The sequence below is a fragment of the Gopherus evgoodei genome, chromosome 2 (assembly GCF_007399415.2).
Source record: "Gopherus evgoodei ecotype Sinaloan lineage chromosome 2, rGopEvg1_v1.p, whole genome shotgun sequence".
Classification (NCBI taxonomy): domain Eukaryota; kingdom Metazoa; phylum Chordata; order Testudines; family Testudinidae; genus Gopherus; species Gopherus evgoodei.
The window spans coordinates 1,853,628-1,873,155 of NC_044323.1; the positions used below are offsets into that span (position 1 = coordinate 1,853,628).

General features: G+C 47.3%; 1 protein-coding gene and 1 long non-coding RNA gene across 3 annotated transcripts in view; one reads left to right on the forward strand and one right to left on the reverse strand.

Annotated features, from left to right (window-relative positions):
• SMARCC1 (SWI/SNF related, matrix associated, actin dependent regulator of chromatin subfamily c member 1) overlaps window positions 1-19,528 on the forward strand; it is a 196,920-nt gene that overhangs the window by 65,233 nt on the left and 112,159 nt on the right. For both annotated transcript variants that reach the window (XM_030549765.1, XM_030549766.1), the window contains exons 11-14: window positions 4,538-4,662; window positions 9,994-10,053; window positions 10,950-10,987; window positions 13,187-13,308. In XM_030549765.1, the coding sequence (XP_030405625.1) occupies window positions 4,538-4,662; window positions 9,994-10,053; window positions 10,950-10,987; window positions 13,187-13,308 (345 nt within the window). The remainder of the gene's footprint in view (window positions 1-4,537; window positions 4,663-9,993; window positions 10,054-10,949; window positions 10,988-13,186; window positions 13,309-19,528) is intronic.
• LOC115645311 lies at window positions 426-16,575 on the reverse strand. The gene is made up of 3 exons (XR_003998710.1): window positions 16,566-16,575; window positions 9,407-9,413; window positions 426-568 (listed from the first exon to the last, which is right to left on the reverse strand). It is a non-coding gene; the product is annotated as an uncharacterized LOC115645311 (long non-coding RNA).

Consider the following 19,528-nt stretch of genomic DNA (forward strand, 5'->3'; position numbering starts at 1 on the left):
TCGCTGGGTATGTACACCCCGGCGACCCAAAGAAAGCCCTTCAAGCTGCAGCCGCCACCTCAGCATCACTACCAACCTCGTCCTAGGCAGGAGCTCTACCACAGGCGAAATGGAGATAACAGGAGGCAGCATAGTAGTAACAACAATAGCTCCAATAGGCCAGGCCAGAGCCAAGGCCAGCATAAGTCTCTGCCCAGCCCTAAACCAGGCTTTTGAAGGTGTGCTCGAGGGCAGCGTACCGGACCAATGGCTGGATCCATCCCCTTGCTTCCTGGACCGCCTGTCCCACTTCTCCCGTGCGTGGTCCAGCATTAAGTTAGACTATTGGGTGTTTAACGCACGGTGCGAAGCGGTTACAGGCTGCAGTTCTCCTCCCTGCCTACCCCCACCTCCATTCCCCATCCCTTTTCAGGGACCCTTTTCACGTGCACCTCCTGGAAAAGGAGGTTTGCATGCTCCTAGAGACGGCAGCAGTAGAGTTGGTACCAAAGGACCTAAGAGGGAATAGGTTCTACTCCCGCTACTTCCTCATTCTCAAGGCCAAAGGAGGCCTTCGACCCATTCTGGACTTGTGAGGGCTCAATAAGTTCCTGGTCAAGGCCCGGTTCCGCGTGGTCTCTGTGGGCACCATCATCCCTTCCCTGGATCCGGGGGACTGGTACGCAGCCCTCAACATGAAGGACACATACTGTCATATGGCCTTCAACTCAGCACATCACCGATTCCTGCGCTCACTGTGAGCCAAGAACATTACCAGTTCACGGTTCTCCTATTTGGCCTAGCTGCTGCCTCGACGACTGGCTCCTGGTGAGCTGGTCTGAAGAGGAGGTTTGGTCCCACATGCAAGTGGCCCTGAGGCTATTCTGCATGCTGGGGCTCCTGGTCAGTGTTGCCAACGCCACCCTCATTCCAACGTAGAGAGTGGAATTCATAGGGGCGGTCCTAGATGCGTTACAGGCAAAGACGAACCTCCCAGTATCACGATTCCTGGCCATCCAGCAAGCAGTGAACTGCCTGTGTCAGTTTCCCACTACAACGGCCAGATGCTGCCTGAGGGTGCTGGGCCACATGGCAGCATGCACACATGTGGTCAAGCCTGCCATACTGAAACTCAAGACACTGCAGGCATGGCTCACCTGTGTATACCGCCCAGGCAGGGACCCCCTGGACTTGGTAGTGACATCCCCAGGAGACATGTTAGACTCCCTAAGGTGGGGGCTGTCCCAGACCATGGTTTGCAAAGGCATCCCCTTTGCTGCACAACAGCTGGACCTGATGCTTGTGATGGATGTGTCAAACCTCAGATGAGGTGCTCACCTAGGAGACCTCAGGGCTTGTGGTCAGGAGCAGAGCTGTCACTCCATATCAATGTGAAAGAGCTTGGGGTGGTTTGTTTAGCGTGCCAGACCTTTCACGCCACTTTGAGTGGTCACAGTGTGACAGTTCTGACAGCAACACAACCGTCATGTTTTAAATAAACAAGCAGGGCAGAGCCTGCTCCTCGCTGTTCTGCCACGAGGCTCTCCTCCTCTGGAACTTTTGCATAACCCTCACCATTCACCTCGAGGCGTCACATCTCCCGGGGGTGCGGAACGAACTGGCGGACCACCTCAGCAGGTCATACCGCATTCACAAGTGGACGCTCAGAGCAGACGTCATGTATTCGCTCTTCCGCAAGTGGGGGTTTCCCCATGTAAACCTCTTTGCAGCCAGGGGCAACACCCAGTGCCTGCAATTCTGCTCGTTCCAGGCCTGGGCTCAATAGCAGACATGTTCGCAGTCCCGTGGGGAGAGGAATTGAAATACGCCTTCCCCCTGCTTCCTCTGGTGCTCAAGGTGCGCAGGGATGGGATGGCGGTTATCCTCATGGCCCCGGCCTGGCCCCGCCAGCACTGGTTCACCCCGCTCCTGGAGCTGTCGGTGGAAGCCCCAGTAACCCTGCCCCTACACCAGGACCTCATCATGCAGGACGGAGAGCGGCTCCTCCACTCCTACCTGCAATCACTGCATCTGATGGCATGGAAGCTCTGTGACTGAATGCTCTGGAGAGCCAGTGCTCCCTTCCTGTGCAGCGGGTTCTACTTGGTAGTAGGAAGCCCTCTACCAGGGCGACTTACCTGGCCAAGTGGAAGAGGTTCTCATGCAGATGTGGGCCCCAACAGGTTCAGCCATGCCAGGCTCCGGTGCCAACCATTCTAGAGTACCTAATGCACCTCAAGCAACAGGGGCTGGCCTCATCCTCAGTCAAGGTGCATCTGGCAGCCATCTCTGCCTTCCACCTGAGGTTTTCATGTAGCTCAATGATCTCCCACCCGATGAGGGGCAGTTCCTTAAAGGACTGGAGAGAGTGTTCCCTTACTCGCACCCCCAGCCCCCCATGGAATCTCAGCTTAGTCCTTTCTAAGTTCATGGGGCCCTCGTTCGAGCCACTTGCCCCCTGCTCCCTCCTCCACCTTTCCTGGAAGGTGGCATTCCTGGTGGCCATTACCTCAGCCAGAAGGGTGTCTGAGCTGAGAGCACTCACCTCGGAGCCGCCATATACAGTATTTCATAAAGACAAAGTGCAGCTCCGCCCACACCCCAAGTTTCTCCCAAAGGTGGTCTCACAATTCCATCTGGGCAAGGACATTTGTCTGCCAGTGTTCTTTCCCAAACCCCATGCGGACCTGAGTCACCACAGCCTGCACACACTGGATGTCCGTCAAGCGTTGGCATTCTTCTTGGCGTATACCAAGCCCTTTCGTAAATCCATGCAGCTGTTTGTGGCGATGGCAGAAAGAATGAGAGGCCTCCTGCTGTCAGCGCAGCGGATCTCCTCCTGGATTACAGACTGCATTCGGATGTGTTATGACCTCGCAGGTGTTTCAGCCCCGGTGGTCACGACCCAGTCAACCAGGGCGCAAGCAGCTTTCCTGGCGCAGGTCCCGGTCCAGGAGATCTGCAGAGCAGCCACCTGGTTGTTGCTGCATACTTTTACGACCTACAACACGGTCAGCCAGCAGGCCCAAGAGGACGTGGTGGTTGGCAGGGCAGTCCTCCTATCTATTTTTCTGTGACTCCTACCCTTCTCCGAAGGTAGGCTTGTGATTCAGCTAATGTGGAATGGACGTGAACAAGCACTCAAAGAAGAAAGAATGGTTACCTACCTTTTCATAATTGTTGTTCTTCAAGATGTGGTGTTCACGTCCATTCCACCACATGCACTTCTACCCCTCTGTCGGAGTCGCCGGCAAGAAGGAGCTGGAGGGGGTCAGGCCAGCGGGAGTATATGTGCATGGCACAGTGGCACTGCTGGCCCGACGGGTACTGCTATGGGAAAGTTTCTGACACTCGTGCATGCAGCACACGTGCACCTAATGTGCAATGGACGTGAACAACACATCTCGAAGAACAACAGTTATGAAAAGGTAGGTAACTGTTCTTTACTATTACCAAGCAATCAAGCTATGTTCGCCTCTTGGACCAGATCCAGTGCTCCACTTAAGACTAAATCAAGAATTGTCTCTCTTCTTGTGGGTTCCAGGACTAGCTGCTCCAAGAAGCAGTTATTAAAAGTGTCAAGAAACTTTATCTCTTCAGTTGTCTAAAAGTCTTCAGTTGTGTGGTTTTGGATTTTGTTTTGTTTTTTCTGTTAATTGCATTAGATGGTCAGGTCTCATTTAACCTAAAACTCTGAATAGTGAACTACTGAAATGGCAGGAACCAAGAGATGTAAAGTTTGGCAACTGAGGGGGGGAAGGGATTGGTAGTTGACTCTTTAAACTTTTGTTTGTTTGTTTTTGGCTGCTCCTATTTAACTTTAATGACTAATGAAAATTTTGGGCAAAAACATACATTTAAGACCCTTGAGCTGAGGTTTAAGAGCTCACACTGCTCTTAAAACCCCAAGATGTCTTGTGACAAAACCAGAAAAAATGAGACTTGAATTCTAAGTCCAATATTTTAAAAAATATTTGTAGATCATTTTTAAGCATTTTCATATTTAATGTCTTTGGTTTGGGACAGCAAATTGTTAATTATGTGACTGTATAGTAACATCTTTTGCAAACTGCAGCACCTGTTACAGAATTTAAAAATGTGTATAAATGGGTCACTAACCTCTGTAATCTTACTAACACATGAGGGCCACAAACGTGCCATTTTTAGCACCTCAAATTATCTGAAATGCAGGTGTTATATCAATATGGCAAAGCAAGCCTGCATAAGAAAAGGAATTAAGAAGACTATTCATTTGAAACTGTGGGAGGAATTTAAATGGACAGAGTCCAATTTTCTGAGCTGGAATTTGGTCAGGATGCAGGATTTACATCATAACCCCCTACTAGAACCCCTACTAGGATGTTACTTCAATATTGATTTGAGAAGGCTACTATCTCTTAAATCACTGAGACCACTTCCTCAGCACCTAGGTGTTTCCATAGAAGTATCGTCCTGACCCAACCCTCTTAACTTGGCAGGTTTAGTGGGATCATCACAAATGTGGTACAGCTATAGCTTAAAGTTATCACTTGTGGAGAATTTGTCTTATCTGTTTTAGACAAGCAGGACTGTATGGGAAAAGGCGAGGTCAGAAAGAAGACGATGAGCAAGAAGATCTTACAAAGGACATGGAGGACCCAACACCTGTACCGAACATAGAAGAAGTGGTACTTCCCAAAAATGGTAAAGTATTCACACACAAGATGTTAGCTGCACTGGGTTTTGTGAATGGTAGATCACTAAATGAACAGCAGACACTATATTTTCACTGTATATTTTAGCCAAATTTTTGACATATTGTCTCTACAAGTAGCCTTCCTTTTGGACTCTGTGGCCAAGTGGCTTTATTTAGACAAAGCTTTGGAATGTGGCACTCTTCTGAAACTGAGGTTACCCCTTTTTATCGCAATTTTTTTTCTTGAAATAAGTCTATGAAAATTCAGTTAAGATAAGTGAATAACAAGCTAAATATTAAAGATTGTTCTTGCCATGTGTATTCGAGTCAGGTTGTTTGCATCTAAAAATCTACATCAAGAGCAAAGAGATTATAACTGATGTGTCCAAGATAACACATCAAGGTAGAAGACCCAGGAATAAAACCAAGCAGTGCTGATTCCCAACCTCCTGCTCCAAACCTTTGAAAACAATGTTTCTCATTACAATATGCATTGAGTGAAAAGTAAAGCAGAAATACACTGCATCCTCCTAACACTATCCTTAACGGCAGAGCATTCTGGGTGTTCATCATTGTTTGAGTTTAACATAGTTTGAAGCTAAGGTACAACAGACTTTATCAATAATTAATATTCATAATTGTTTCGTGGGCAGTAGAAGTATAATATTCATGTCACTAAACAAAGCACATTCTCCAGAATATGTAAGAATAAAAGGCTGTGGCAGTACTTCAGCCCTGAGAAGCAGGCAAATCAGCTTTTATTAGACACAAACAGGAGATCTGTTGTCCTCTGAGACTGCACAGGATCAGCTGACCTCTTTTGGACTGCATGCGTGTGACCAACAAAGCAAACGAACACTCTGACATGATAGATGTACCAAATTCAGGCACATGAATCTCACTTCTGCGTTAATGGCTGTAAACTCCTTTTCGCTATCCATCATAGAAGATCTCCAGGGACAGCTATATTTGGGAAATGTGTGAAAGAGAAAGCTCATGCTTTTGTTGCTCAATCTTCATATTTTGCATCTTGAATGTTCAGCATTCCAGGATGGGATACCAAAGAGTGTGAATAAAGCTACTTAAGTCAGCCACAAATGTAAGATTTTTCATCATCATTCTGGGCCTTCCCTTTAATTTTCTGCCATCCTTCCTCTTACCTTGACCATCACAAGTTATCATTGTGGTACCCTACCTAAGTGGATTTCAGATGTAACTACTTTTTTTCTTTCTGCATTGGTCAGTCATAAATGTGGTTGATTCAAAAACAGGATATAAACATTAATGTAGTACAGTGTTTCTCAAACTGGAGACGCCGCTTGTGTAGGCAAAGCCCCTGGTGGGCCGAGCTGATTTGTTTACTTGCCCTGTCCGCAGGTCCTGCCGATCGCGGCTCCCACGGGCCGCGGTTCGCCACTCCAGGCCAATGAGAACTGCTGGCAGCGGCGCGGGCCAAGGGACGTACTGGCCATTGCTTCCAGCAGCTCCCATTGGCCTGGAGCGGCAAACCATGGCCTCACTAACTGAAGTGAGGTCCTTTATAAACCAGGTGCCCTGATTAGCCTACCTGTCCTAATTAATTTTAGTAACTTCTTAATTGGCTCCAGATGTCCTAATTACCCTACCTACCATAATTGGTTCCAGCAACTTCCTGATTGTTCTACTCAGGGAAAAGGGACCTGCTTAATCTGGGGCTAATATATCTACCTTCTATCACTCTCCTGTAGCCCTCTGGCCTGATCCTGTCACAATATTCATAAATTATCTTGAAAAGGGGGTCAACAATGGAATGGCAAAAGTTGCAGACAGTACAAAATTACTCAAGATAGTTAAGTCCAAAACTGACAGCGAAGAGTTACAAAGGGGTTCCACCAAACCGATTGACTAAACAACTTTGAATTTAATCTATTTTGCTAAGTGCAAAGTAATGCACATAGGAAAAAATCCCAACTATACATACAGAATGATAAGGTCTAAGTTAGCCGTTACCAGAGGTGGCTCCAGGCACCAGCATGCCAAGTGCGTGCCTGGGGCAGAAAGCCATGCGGGGGCGCTCTGCCTGTCACTGCGATGGCGGCATGCAGGTTGCCTTCAGCGGCATGCCTGCAAAGGGTCTGCTGATTTCCCCACTGGATCTCCCACAGGTGTGTCGCCGAATCTGCAGGACCAGGGACCTCCCGCAGGCACGCTGCCGAAAGCAGCCTGCCTGCCGTGCTTGGGGCGGCAAAATACCTAGAGCCACCCCTGCCGTTACCACGCAAGGAAGATCTTGGAGGCATTGTGGATAGTTTCCTGAAAATGTTTGGTCAGTGTGCAGCAGCAATCAAAAAAAGTTCAGTGTTGGGAACCATTAAAATAGATGAGAAACAAAATATAATGCCAATATATAAATCCATGGTATGCCTGCACCTTGAATACTGCGTGCATTTCTGATTGTCCCATCTCAAAAAAGATGTTTTAGAATTGGTGAGGGTACAGAGAAGGTTAACACAGATGATCAAGGTTGTGGAACAACTTCCATATGAGGAGAGGCTGAAAAGATTAGGGCTGGTCAAAGTAGAAAAGAGATGACTAAAGATCTATAAATTATGAACGTTATGGAAAAAAATAGCGAAGTTTTATTGACCCTGTTTAGAGTGATTGCATACTTCCTTGCCATTTCAGCAGGTGCACTGGTGTCAGATTTTTTTTCCCCTTGGCAGTACCCATCGGGGTGGTGCATGTGCCCTCTGCCTCATGCTACTGCATGATGATACAAAGGTCAGAGCTTCCCCCAAAACTCCACAGTTCCTTCTTATTGCCTTTTACAGTTGTTGAAGCATTTTTCTTTGCTATTGCAGGCTTTCCCTTGTTCTTAGTGTTATGGTCAGTTTAACTCCACCAAATAGAGTACTAGTTCATTCAACCAGATCTCTCTCAGCCTCTGCAACCTTTCTAGTCCGTATGCTTGTCGTATACATTTGTGGAGCTGCAACTTGGTTTTTAGAGCACACTTTTGCCTCTCATTATGCCATCTTGCAACAGTTTAGAGATGATGCCAGCTATGGATGTGTAGTCCTTCAGTCATTATTCAGGGAGACTCTGATCCCACCTCTCAGTTGAGCTATTTATGTGGTACCTGAGGCATAATGGACTTGTGCAAATCACTCGAAGAAAAAAATGGTTACTCACCTTTCTGTAACTCTTGTTCTTCGAGATGTCTCACATTCCATGCCCCCCCTTCTTCCTTTCTTACTGGAGATTTCCCGGTAAGAAAGAACTGAGGGGATTCAGGGCTGGCTCTGCACTTTATATCCTCATACAGCAACATAAGGCAGCAGAGGGTGACTGCACCAATGTACTGGACATGTGGAATACATCTCAGAGAACAACCATTACAAATCCAGTTTTAAATATGAGAGAGTACTTTTTCACACTGTGGATAACTAACTTGTAGAACTCATTGCCATGAAATATTGTGATGGCCGAAGCATAACTGTGTTTAAAAAAAACTGGATAAATTCATGGAGGATAGGTCCATCAATGGCTATTATCCAAGATGGTCAGGGATGGTACCCCGTACTTGGGGCAACCCTAAACCTCTCACAATCAGAAGCCAGGAGTGGAAGATAGGTAGATCGACTGTATGATTGCCCTCTTCTGTACACGCCACTGAAGCTTTGGTGCGAACCACTGTTGGAGACAAGATACTGGGCAAGATGGACTATGGTCTGATCCAGTATGGCAGCTCTTGTGTTCTTAGAGAGGTGATTTGCCCATGGTCACACACCAGGTTAGTGACAAAGCCAGAAATAAAACCCAACTATGAATCTTACCACTTTTTTGTTTACTAGACTACACTATCTCCTATGAACATCATAAAATCCCTCTTGAACAATTGGCTAAGTACGGCAGTGAGAAGAGGGGTAGGTCCCTAATTTCAGGAGTTAGGCTCCCAAGTGTCATTTGGCTTTGGAAATCTACCTCTGAGTTGTTGGTTTGTTTGGGATTTTTTTTCTTCTTCCTGAAACAAGTATGGTCACTGCCAGAGGTGGGATACTGGACTGCATAGACCTTTGTTCTTTTATGTGTTGGTAGTTCGTATGGCCGTCAGTAATTAGCATATTTTAATTTTTTGAATCTGAAGTACAATAGGTCAGTTAACTGTGATATGGGATTTGGAACATGGTAGTTTGAGGTAGTTTTGGTGGCTTAGATCTAAGGATACTGCACAGTGTGCACCAGCAATAAACTTCAGCCACAGCTGCTACTGAGGAAATTTGGCGCCAAAAAATTAAAAATTCTGCACATTTTTAAATTCAACATATTTTTGTCCAAATAGCACAATATAATGCCAGTTTCAATTATTTTGATAATTTATTTAAAAATACCTGTCAGCAAGTATGTCTGTAATAATATAGACAAAAAAAACCCTAAGGTAATTTTTTTTGACGAATAGATTCCTTGCTAGGCATATTAATACAGAACTTTAAGTAATTCATTTAAACTACAATACAGAAACGTATTTCTCGCATCCATCAGAAGCAGTGCAAAGGCTTGGGACAGTCAGGGGTAACGGAGGAGCTGAGGGAGAGGGAAGGAACCTGGGAGTGAACCTGCAGGGTTGTTGGATGTGGGTAGAAGTATGGAACAGTTGTTTGGATGTTCTGTTGTTGTTGGGTTTTTGTTGTTGGTTGTTTGTTTTTCTTTTTTTTGGGGGGGGGGGGGTTGTTAGGGAGTTGGGGAGCCTCCTTCATTCAGACCCTGGCTGACCCCACGCCTTTTCCATTCAGTGAGGCACATCTGCCCCTGTCTCTGCACCTCCACTCCCATTCAACCCTTGGCTCAAGGCTCTCATCCCACTAACTCCTGAGCCTGCTCCCCAGTCTGTCCCCCTCCACTAGCCCTTCTGCACTCTAGTCTGTGACTCCCCCAGCAGCCCCATGTGTCCCACGCTGCCTTTCCAAATCTGGCTCTGCAAGCAGGGTGCTGTGATGAGAGCAGCCAGCTGCTGGCTGTTCTCGTTACTACAGTGGCATCTGGGGAGTGAAAGTTGGAACTGCAGCACTCCTCTAGCAGAGTGAATTTTCTGTGGGGGGGCGGACTCTGCACCAGACATGAATTCTGTGTGTTTACAGTGGTGCAGAATTCCCCCAGGAGCACACAATGTGGAGAGCCCAGCATATCTGTGGTAATGTATGGGGTTGGCCGTTTCTCCCCAGTAAAACAAAGGTATGCTAGTGTGGTAGGTGAGACAGGTGTGCTTGCTAGGGAACATTGTGTGCTAGTAAGGATTGAATCTTGATAGAGGTAGAGGGGGGGCACAAATGTCACATTTTCAATCTTGTTTACTTTCACAGTGAACCCAAAGAAAGACAGTGAAAATACGCCAGTGAAAGGAGGAACAGTAGCAGACCTAGGTAAAAAAAAAATTATATATTTTTAATTCTTTTTAGTTATTGTCTCACATAATGGACTCCTGTTTGTGCAATAAATGTTTATAATTTTTTTATATTTAAAAAAGAAAAATGTGGTGAAACCAGATACTTGAAACTTTTTTAGATGTTCTTCTATTTGTGGAATCTCCATTCGTTACTTAACTTCTATCGCATAAATCTGCACTAAATGATAGAGTGCATCAGCTTTTTCCCTTGAAGCTGCTCCCTTGTGGACATTCTTTACGCTATTACTGAGCTTGGTATATACGGGCAAATACTTGCCTTTTCCAGATCCCTTCTTTCCATGTATTGGGAACCAGAGTGATTTATTTTGGGACATACCTGAGCACTGCTGCGCTCTAGGCATTAAAGACCTAAATGAGTCTTTTACATTGTGGTATTAGCCATTACAGGGCTGCATCTAAGGACATGGGCCAGGGGTAGTCAATTTTTTATTTTTGGTCAAGGTCCAAATTTCTTCGTCAAAGTATAGCCAAAAGTCCAGACTCCCGAGAAACATTTTTCACTTCCCGATAACAATAATGATGATTAAAAATTAAAAAGATTTTGTGGTCCATTCAAAAGCATCTGCCGGTCTGGATCTGGCCCACAGTCCACCTTTTGATCTCGAGAGAGCTTAATTATCCTTGCTCTGTATTTATGCACTTATCCTCTTTCTCTGTGGCAGTTCAGTGTGTACATGAAGAAGAGATTGTGCTTTACTGATGCACTGTCCATGTTCCTTTTTCTTGTCTCTCCTCTGCCCACCCCAAACAAACAAAATCCTGTCCAATAAAATGACTGTGATGTACAAAGGTTTGCAGGTAATCCAGCTGCATTTTATTAGAGTTTAATTCTCTTTGCTCTTTACCTTGCAGATGAGCAGGATGAAGAGACAGTTGCTACAGGAGGAAAGGTAACAACTGTTCAGTTAGAAAAGTTTAGTAGGGAATAACCTTCAAGAACTCAAACTGTACCTTGCTCCTAAATGATCTTTAAGACTAAATACATCCTTTGTAGGAGAGTGTCTTCTACTGATATGAAGTACTCCTTTTATATAGTAAAAGAAAATGTACTTAGTATTATGAGATTACTACACACTTTTAAACATAAGTTGAATGGAATCTGAAGAGACTTAAATAAACTTCAGCATGCTTTGCCCGGCTTTTAAAAACCTTCAGGATTAAATCCTCTGTTTTGAGGGAAAATTTATTAATTGAATTGTTGAAAATTTAGTCTCTTATGTATAAACAATTTGCCCAGTAAACCTTACTGCTCTGTCGGAGCACTGACCTCTAGAGGCCAATCATGCAGATGAGACAGAGGCAGATTTCAAAAATTTGGTGCATCTATTTGCATGTGTGTAATTTGTGTGCCTAACACATACACCTGTGCACACCAGTTAGATTTGTTTGCACTTGCAGATGTCCAACTTGGAAAACCTATTCCATACTCGTTCTAGTCAGTCTGTGCTATTCTTGTTTTACTAAATTTTGGGTACATATCTGATTTGAATGTAGGTTTGCTGTAAAATTGAAGAACCTTTGTCCTGTTTGAAAAGGGGAGAGAAGAAAGAATCTAAGGGCTTGTCTACACTGTCAATTTACAGCGCTGCAACTTTCTCGCTTAGGGGTGTGAAAAAACACCCCCCTGAGCGCAGCAAGTTTCAGCACCGTGAAGCGCCTGTGTAAATAGTGCACCAGCGCTGAGAGCTGTGCCTCTCGTGAAGGTGTTTTTTTAGAGTGCTGGGAGAGCTCTGTCCCAGCGCTCTGCCGTGACTACACAAGCCACGTTAAAGTACTGCCATGGCAGCATTTTAACGTTTCCAGTGTAGACTAACCCTTAGGCTGCTGTCTTCACGGGTGTGAAAAATCAACACCCTTCAGCACTGTGGCTGTGCTGACCTAACTCACCATGCAGATGCAGTTACATCGACGGAATAATATTTCATTGACCTGGCTACCATCACTCCGGGAGGTGGAGTTCATAAAGCAGCAGAAAACCTCTGTCATTAGTCTGTCCATGTTGCAGGATTACAGTGGTATAGCTACAGCACTGTAGGTATGCTGCTATAGCACCCCTAATGTAGACATGGTGGTAGTGGTGTATGACATCTATCCAGATGGTAATCAGGTATGACTTTTGAAATGTTATATAGCCCCCAACCTCAGCCTATACCTCCCCCCCCGACCCCCACACAGAGTACACAAAAACCCACACACAGTATTCATTGTCGTCGTGCATTTTCAACAAGGGCTGCTTCCTCCAACAGTTACGTTTGTTAATGCGTTCAGTTCAAATTTCCTTCTTAAACACTGCTGCCACAGCCCAGTAATCTCCCCTAAAGAGCATCAACAGCCTCTTTCAACACAGCACAGCTTCCAGAATCCTGAATCAGGCCAAGTTTGTGGGGGACTATTTTTTGTCTTTGTCTCACTGTCCGTCTCAAAACAGGATCCCATAGTCAAGGAAGCCGAAGCCCTCCTGGCGTGCACTTACCTCCAGGATGTAGCCGTGTCTCCCTAGGTCCCTACCCTTGACTGAAAGGAACAAGGAGAACACCACCTGCTTCCCCCACCCCTTCACCCTCACTCTGAACCCTGTAGTTTCTTCTGATCTGCTCAGGGTCATACCTTGCAATGTCATTAGGGCTCATGTGCGCGAGCAGCTTAGGATAGTAGAGGGCTGGATGATCCTCTGCAATCTCTGTGGCCAACCGAGAGTGGTGTTTCATGGGTTAGGATAGGATGAAGTGTGCTTTTTTTATTCCCTTTTCTTAAACATTCCTCCACATTGGAATGTGAGCCTCTGAGTCATGCAAGTATTCCCTGACTTCAGTAGTACTAGATGTAGCCTATCGGGGGACTTGCAGGTTTCTGATTAGGATGCTGTATTTACAGTGCTTATTGCCAGGGCACATTAACTGGGCGTGTGGACCTTGCTGTGGCTCACTGAAAGTTCCCTAGCGCAGCAGATTGCACACAGCCAGTTAGTACACTGTGGAGTCACACTGCAGCTTGCTGTGCACTAGACCACTGTGCAGACAAGTCCTTATTCATGCTCTCCCCTCTCTTCCCCCGTTTTTAACACTTTTATTGTCTTTCTCGTGCTGTAGGAAGATGAAGATCCCAACAAAGGTGATCAGAGTCGATCCATTGACCCAGGTGAAGACAATGTCACAGAACAGACCAATCACATAATTATTCCAAGCTATGCATCATGGTTTGACTACAACTGGTAAGAACAAAATGTGGGGTTAGTCAGTGGCGGGACTTTCCACTGCCCCCTAGGCTGGACAAAGATGTGCAGTCCGGGACCTACCTCTAAACAGTTACAGGACAGATTACTCATCCCTCCTAATGTATTGAGGTACAGCCCCTTGGCTCATTAGGGTTCTGTCTCCCCTCTTTGATCTATCCATCATGTTGTCCTTTTGACTCTGTTTTTAAGATGCACCTGCCTGTTCCTTGTTAAGTCTATGGAGTGTCCTTGTATCGGGCTGTCCAGGTGCCATCTTGGCACAAGTTTCTTTTATTAGCACTTACATGTGAATGCACCTGCTTCTAACAACCCTCTTCTCGCCAACTTCTGTGAATGAAGCCTGCCTCTGGCTCACAGCCCAGCTTTTGATTAGCAATGCCTGGAAGTACTTTGGTTCAGGCTTCAGGCCTCAGACACAAGAGTTTGTTTCAGGGCCTCATCTTACTACAGATGTGATTAGAAGTTCTTTGCTCTTAGTCTTGTAGGGCTTGTGATGAGTCCCAGATTTGCCAGTAACCTTCATGCTCACCCGTAACCTACCTTGGCCGCTAATTTTTCTAGAAATGGGAAACGTTTAACCATCGTGGGTTTCAAATACTGGCTCTAAAAGGATTATTTATTATTTGGACTTTATCTGTGGGGGAAGAATGTCTGCTTGTCTTTGAATTCCCTTTCATCCTTTTTATAAGGAGTGTCCAGCTTATTATGACTGTGTAGCTCAGAGGTCTAGGTGAACTAATCTACGCTTGGTGTGTTGGGAGTGGAAGAGGAGAAGTATGAGTGACTATATCTAGAATTGCTAATCACTGGTGTCTGGAAACCCAGCCCTTAACTGTAGTGATTTTTTTCAAAATACATGTTTTCAAAACTCAGGTGAGAGATTGTCACTACCCTGAAGAGGCCATCATTTGAGGGGAAAACCTCTTTGCCTGTGTGCCATTTTAGGGTTATAACATTGATGTTTCCTTTGTTGAAGTTCTAGGCTGTTGCAGCTGTGACCGCAAATTCTAATCTTTAACGTATGTTTCCAAATATTCAAAAAATGACCGTATGTGTCAGATGTCATCTTAGTTGTCGTCTTTCATTATTGTTATTTGAAAGAGATGCAATAGTTAGGTCATTAGCCTGAGATTTGGATTCAGTTTTCTGCTTTGCCGAACTATGACCCTTAGGCAAAGTCCCTGTGCCTACGAATGAGGATAAAAGTTGTATAAAAGATGGCAGTTAGCCAGGATGGACAGGGATGGTGTCCCTAGCCTCTGTTTGCCAAAGCTGGGAATGGGCGCTAGGAGATGGATCATTTGATGGTTATCTGTTCTGTGCATTCCCTCTGGGGCACCTGGCATTGGCCACTGTCAGAAGACAGGATCCTGGGCTAGATGTACCTTTTGGTCTGACCAGTATGGCTGTTCTTATGTTAAGAATACTGTCCTACCTTGCGATGTTGTTGTGAGGATAAATACATTAAATGATTGTTAGGTGCTTAGGTACTCTGGTACTGGAGAGAGAGAACATTTTGTATTACGTTACCACCCACAGGCCTCACTTGGAATCAAGGTACAGTTATGCTAGGGCTTTCAGCCAAAATCCTGATATTTCAGTTGCAGGCTGTCTACTAAGAGGATTCCAGATTAATCTGTTTATAGCAGCAGCACTAATAATCCTAATGGGGGTGTCTCAGGCAGCTAAATCAGTTTGTGCAACATGATAGGCAGAAGCTTGGTGCTGCATTTCTATAGACCCGTACAAAACTGCGTATTAGATCATTAATGTCCACCGTGACACTTCATAGACAACATATAGCAGGTCTGTGGTGAAGGAGGTCTGACATTGAGACAGCAACAAATTGATGTGAAAGAAAGCCTAGTGTCTTTTGAACTCTAATACTTTCGATGGCTTTACTTCACTAGGCTGATGCATGCTTAAGCACCTTAGACCAGACACTACTTCTAAAATATTCTGTAAATTGTTATGAACAAAGTCATTCTAAGGCTAATATCATTTAGCTCCACCAAAAAAAAAACAACAAGAATTTGTGTGTTTTGTATAGCACTAGCACGACAGGATCCTGACTGGAGTCACTGCATATTACTTCAATGCAAATAATACACACTAGATAGAATTAGTATCTGAAGGAAAAACTGCTTTAATTTTCTTTTACAAGGAGTGTTCTTTCTTCTCTGCCCCAATACCCTCATCCCACCCTCCAAAGAAGTTATATCTAAAGGCCATCATAATTGTCCCCAATTCTTAACTACTTCAAGTGCTTGCTCATATCGATTCCAATTAGGTGTGCGCACGCCGTGTTCGCGCTCGTCAGAAGATTTTTACCCTAGCAACACTCGGTGGATCGGCTGGGCGCCCCCTGGAGTGGCGCTGTTATGGGGTTGGATTTATACCCCTACCGACCCAATGGCCCTTCAGTTCCTCTTTACCGCCCGTGACAGTCGTTGGAACTGTGGAGTGCGGCTTTGCTGATCTCCGCATCCCTAGCTACTCGTAGTTCTTTGCTGTTACTGTTTGTATAGTTCGAGTTTTGGTAGTTATAGTTAGTATTAGTTGTTGTCTTTATAGTTAGTGTACATAGTTTAAGGGGGGATCAGGGATTAGCCTCTTTCCTCCACCCCGGTGCAGGCCCATGCCCAAGGCACCGGGATTCAAACCGTGCTCGGCGTGCCAGAAGCCGATGCCAATAGGGGATCCCCACGACTCCTGCCTCAAGTGCCTAGGGGAATCTCACCTAGCCGATAAGCGCTGCATCTGCAAGTTGTTTAAACCAAGGACGAAGAAGGAGCGGGACTTTCGATTGAAACAGCTTCTCATGGAGTCTGCACTTAGTCCTGCAGCGTCGGCACCGAGCGCCCAACAGACTGCTCTGTAAGGAGCGCCCCTTCGGCCCCGGACCGCTCCGGTACTGAGAGTGTCCCGGCACCGACATCTGCTTGGCACTGCTCCCTGTCCCCGAGACCCGGGAAGCAACATAGTGCTTCAACTTCTGCTCCACGGAAGGAGCGCTCTTCCAAGACGGTTTGTCTGGCACCGTCATCTGCCGCAGCACCGTCAGCTGTGACACCGCAGATTGCGCCTCCGCCAAGCTCGGCACCGTCGATTCTGGTCCCACAAGGGCCGTCGAGTCCGGTGCCTGACAGCTCGCTGGCTCATGCTGTGGTTGAGCTTGCCCTTCCTTCTATGCGGGAGACCTTCTCCACGGCAAGGGAGCTCATCGCAGTGACGGAGTCAACATGGCCTCAACCCCCGGCACCACCGGTGCGGGTCATACAATCCATCGACAAGCCGGCTATGGTAAGGCCTCCTTCTGTTGGTCCACCAGAGAGACGTCGTTCAATATCCCAGTCTCGCAGACGCTCTCTATCGCGCCATTCCTGCTCTCGGCACCACTCTCCATCACGGTACCGGTCGCACTCGCGGCACTGTTTGACATCTCGTTCACCGGACAGATACTCCTGGTACCGATCCGGCTCATGGCACCGATCTCGGCACCATGTATCCCGCAGGCTCTCCAGACGAAGGGACTCGATCTCTGTCGACCTCCTGGCATTGATACGGTAGAAGGTCCCAGTCTTGCTTGAGGTGCTGTTATAGCTCCCGGCACCGCTCCCTGGCACCACCCCGGGCCCGAGCATCAATAACAGTGGCTCCCTCCCAGGGCCTATTGGCACCGCTGTGGCCTTCCAGACACACATTGGTGTCATCGCGGGCTGGTAGCGCATCCTATCAACAGGAGTGTTACTCTGACATCCTCAGCCATATATTCCCAGTGAGACAGAGCCACGAGCAAGGGCATCATCACTGGTCCTTCTGGACACCGTGGGCATACCACCAAAGCCCAGGTGCACCATCAGTGGCTAACGGTCGGCCCCGTCAGAACACCGGGTACCAGAGGCAACAGTAAGCTGCTCCCCCCCATGGGCATGGATGAGGCTCCAATTCCATCTGCAGTCGCCAAGGTTCCACTGGATGCAGATGATGCCCCTCAAGTACAAGAGCCACCACAGGACCCTTTGGTCCTGGGCCTCTCCTCCTCCTCCTCGCCTGATGAGGCAGTGGCGGGGACATCCTCCTCAGGCCCTCCACCAATTGACCTCGGGGCCCATCAGGACCTTTTGAGGCGAGTGGCTCAGAATATGAACTTGCAGGTGGAGGAGGTCCCTGAAATAGAGGACCCAGTTGTGGACATTCTATCGGCTGATGCACCTGCTAGAGTCGCTCTTCCGTTCATCCACACTATACAGGCTAATGTGGACACGATTTGGCAATCCCCAGCTTCAATTCCACCTACAGCAAGGGGAGTAGAGAGAAAATATATGGTCCCCTCAAAGGGGTATGAATATCTCTACACTCACCCACCTTTTTGCTCTCTAGTTGTCCAATCGGTGAACGAATGGGAGCGTCATGGCCAACAAGCCCCGGCTCCTAAGTCAAAGGAGGCTAGGCGTATGGACCTCCTAGACCGCAAAATATACTCAGTCGGGGGCCTCCAACTTAGGGTGGCAAACCAACAAGCCCTCCTAAGTAGGTATAACTTTAACATTTGGGTGTCCTTGGGGAAGTTTACAGAGCTTCTTCCCCAGGAGTCCCATCAAGAATTCACGGCCCTACTTGAGGAGGGTAAAAAGATAGCGAGAACCTCCCTCCAGGCCTCTCTGGATGCAGCGGACTCTGCAGCCAGAACTCTGGCATCAGGAGTGACGACGAGGCGTATCTCCTGGCTCCAAGTATCAGGCCTTTCCCCTGAATTGCAACAAACTATTCAGGATTTACCCTTCAAAGGGCAGGGCTTTTTCTCAGACAAGACTGACCCCAGGTTGCAAAGTCTGAAGGACAATCATGTTATAATGTGCTTGCTGGGTATGCACTCACCAGTTACCCAACGCAGGACCTTCCGGCTCCAGTCACACCGTCCTTATGCCCAGCCTAGGCTGCGTCAGGATGTTACCAGAAGGCGTGGCAGGGGGAATCGTCAGAGACAGTCTGGCCCTCAAGGAGCTCAAGATCAGGCACCCCCTAAACCACCAGCGGGGCCCAAGCGGAACTTTAGATGGGACGCCCAAGGACGGCCCACCAGTTACCTACTGGATCCTTCTCCTCCCTTTTTCAACCGCCTCTCCCAATTCCTCCCTGCCTGGTCCCAGCTAACTTCAGATTGTTGGGTCCTGCACACGGTGGAAGGGGGATACCACCTCCAGTTCGCGTCAACCCCACCTTCCCACCCTCCCTACCCGTCCCTCTTCAGGGACCCCTCTCACGAGCAATTTATCTTACAAGAGGTCCAGTTGCTCCTAGCCATGAGAGCGATAGAGGAGATGCCAAAGGACATGAGAGGCAAGGGGTTTTATTCCCACTACTTCTTAATCCCCAAGGCAAAGGGAGGTCTACGACCGATCCTAGACCTGCAAGAACTCAACAAATTCATGATAAAGCTGAAGTTCCGCATGGTATCCCTGGGGACCATTATCCTGTCCCTGGATCCGGGACACTGGTATGCCACCCTCGATATGAAGGATGCATATTTCCACATCGCAGTTTATCCACCACACAGACAGTACCTCTTTTGTGGTCAACGACCAACACTTTCTGTTCACTGTACTTCCGTTTGGCCTTTCTACAGCTCCACGTGTCTTCACAAAATGCATGGCTGTAGTCACTGCCTCCCTCCGGCGACGTCAAGTTCACGTCTACCCGTATCTCGATGATTGGCTCATTCAGGGGACTTCCCAGTGGCAAGTATCACAGCACCTGCGCATCATCAGAGACCTCTTCGGGAGCCTAGGCCTCATGATCAACACAGAAAAGTCTGCTCTCACACCCACGCAGAGAATAGACTTCATTGGAGCGATTCTGGACTCCCGCAGTCGCGTTTTCAGGCAGTGGCTTCAATAATCCGAAGTCTTCAAACTTTCCCGACAACGTCGGTGCGCACCTGCCTCAGCCTCGTAGGTCCCATGGCCTCCTGCGCCTTCGTGACCAAACACGCCAGGCTACGCCTCCGTCCCTTCCAAGCCTGGCTTGCTTCAATATGCCAACCACACAGAGACAGCCTGGACTCAGTGCTCACTATCCCCAGGAAGGTTCTGGGCTTCCTAACCTGGTGGCTAGACCCCATTCTAGTCTGTGCAGGGATGCCATTCCACCCACTATAACCCTCTGGCCCTAACCACGGACGCGTCATCTCACC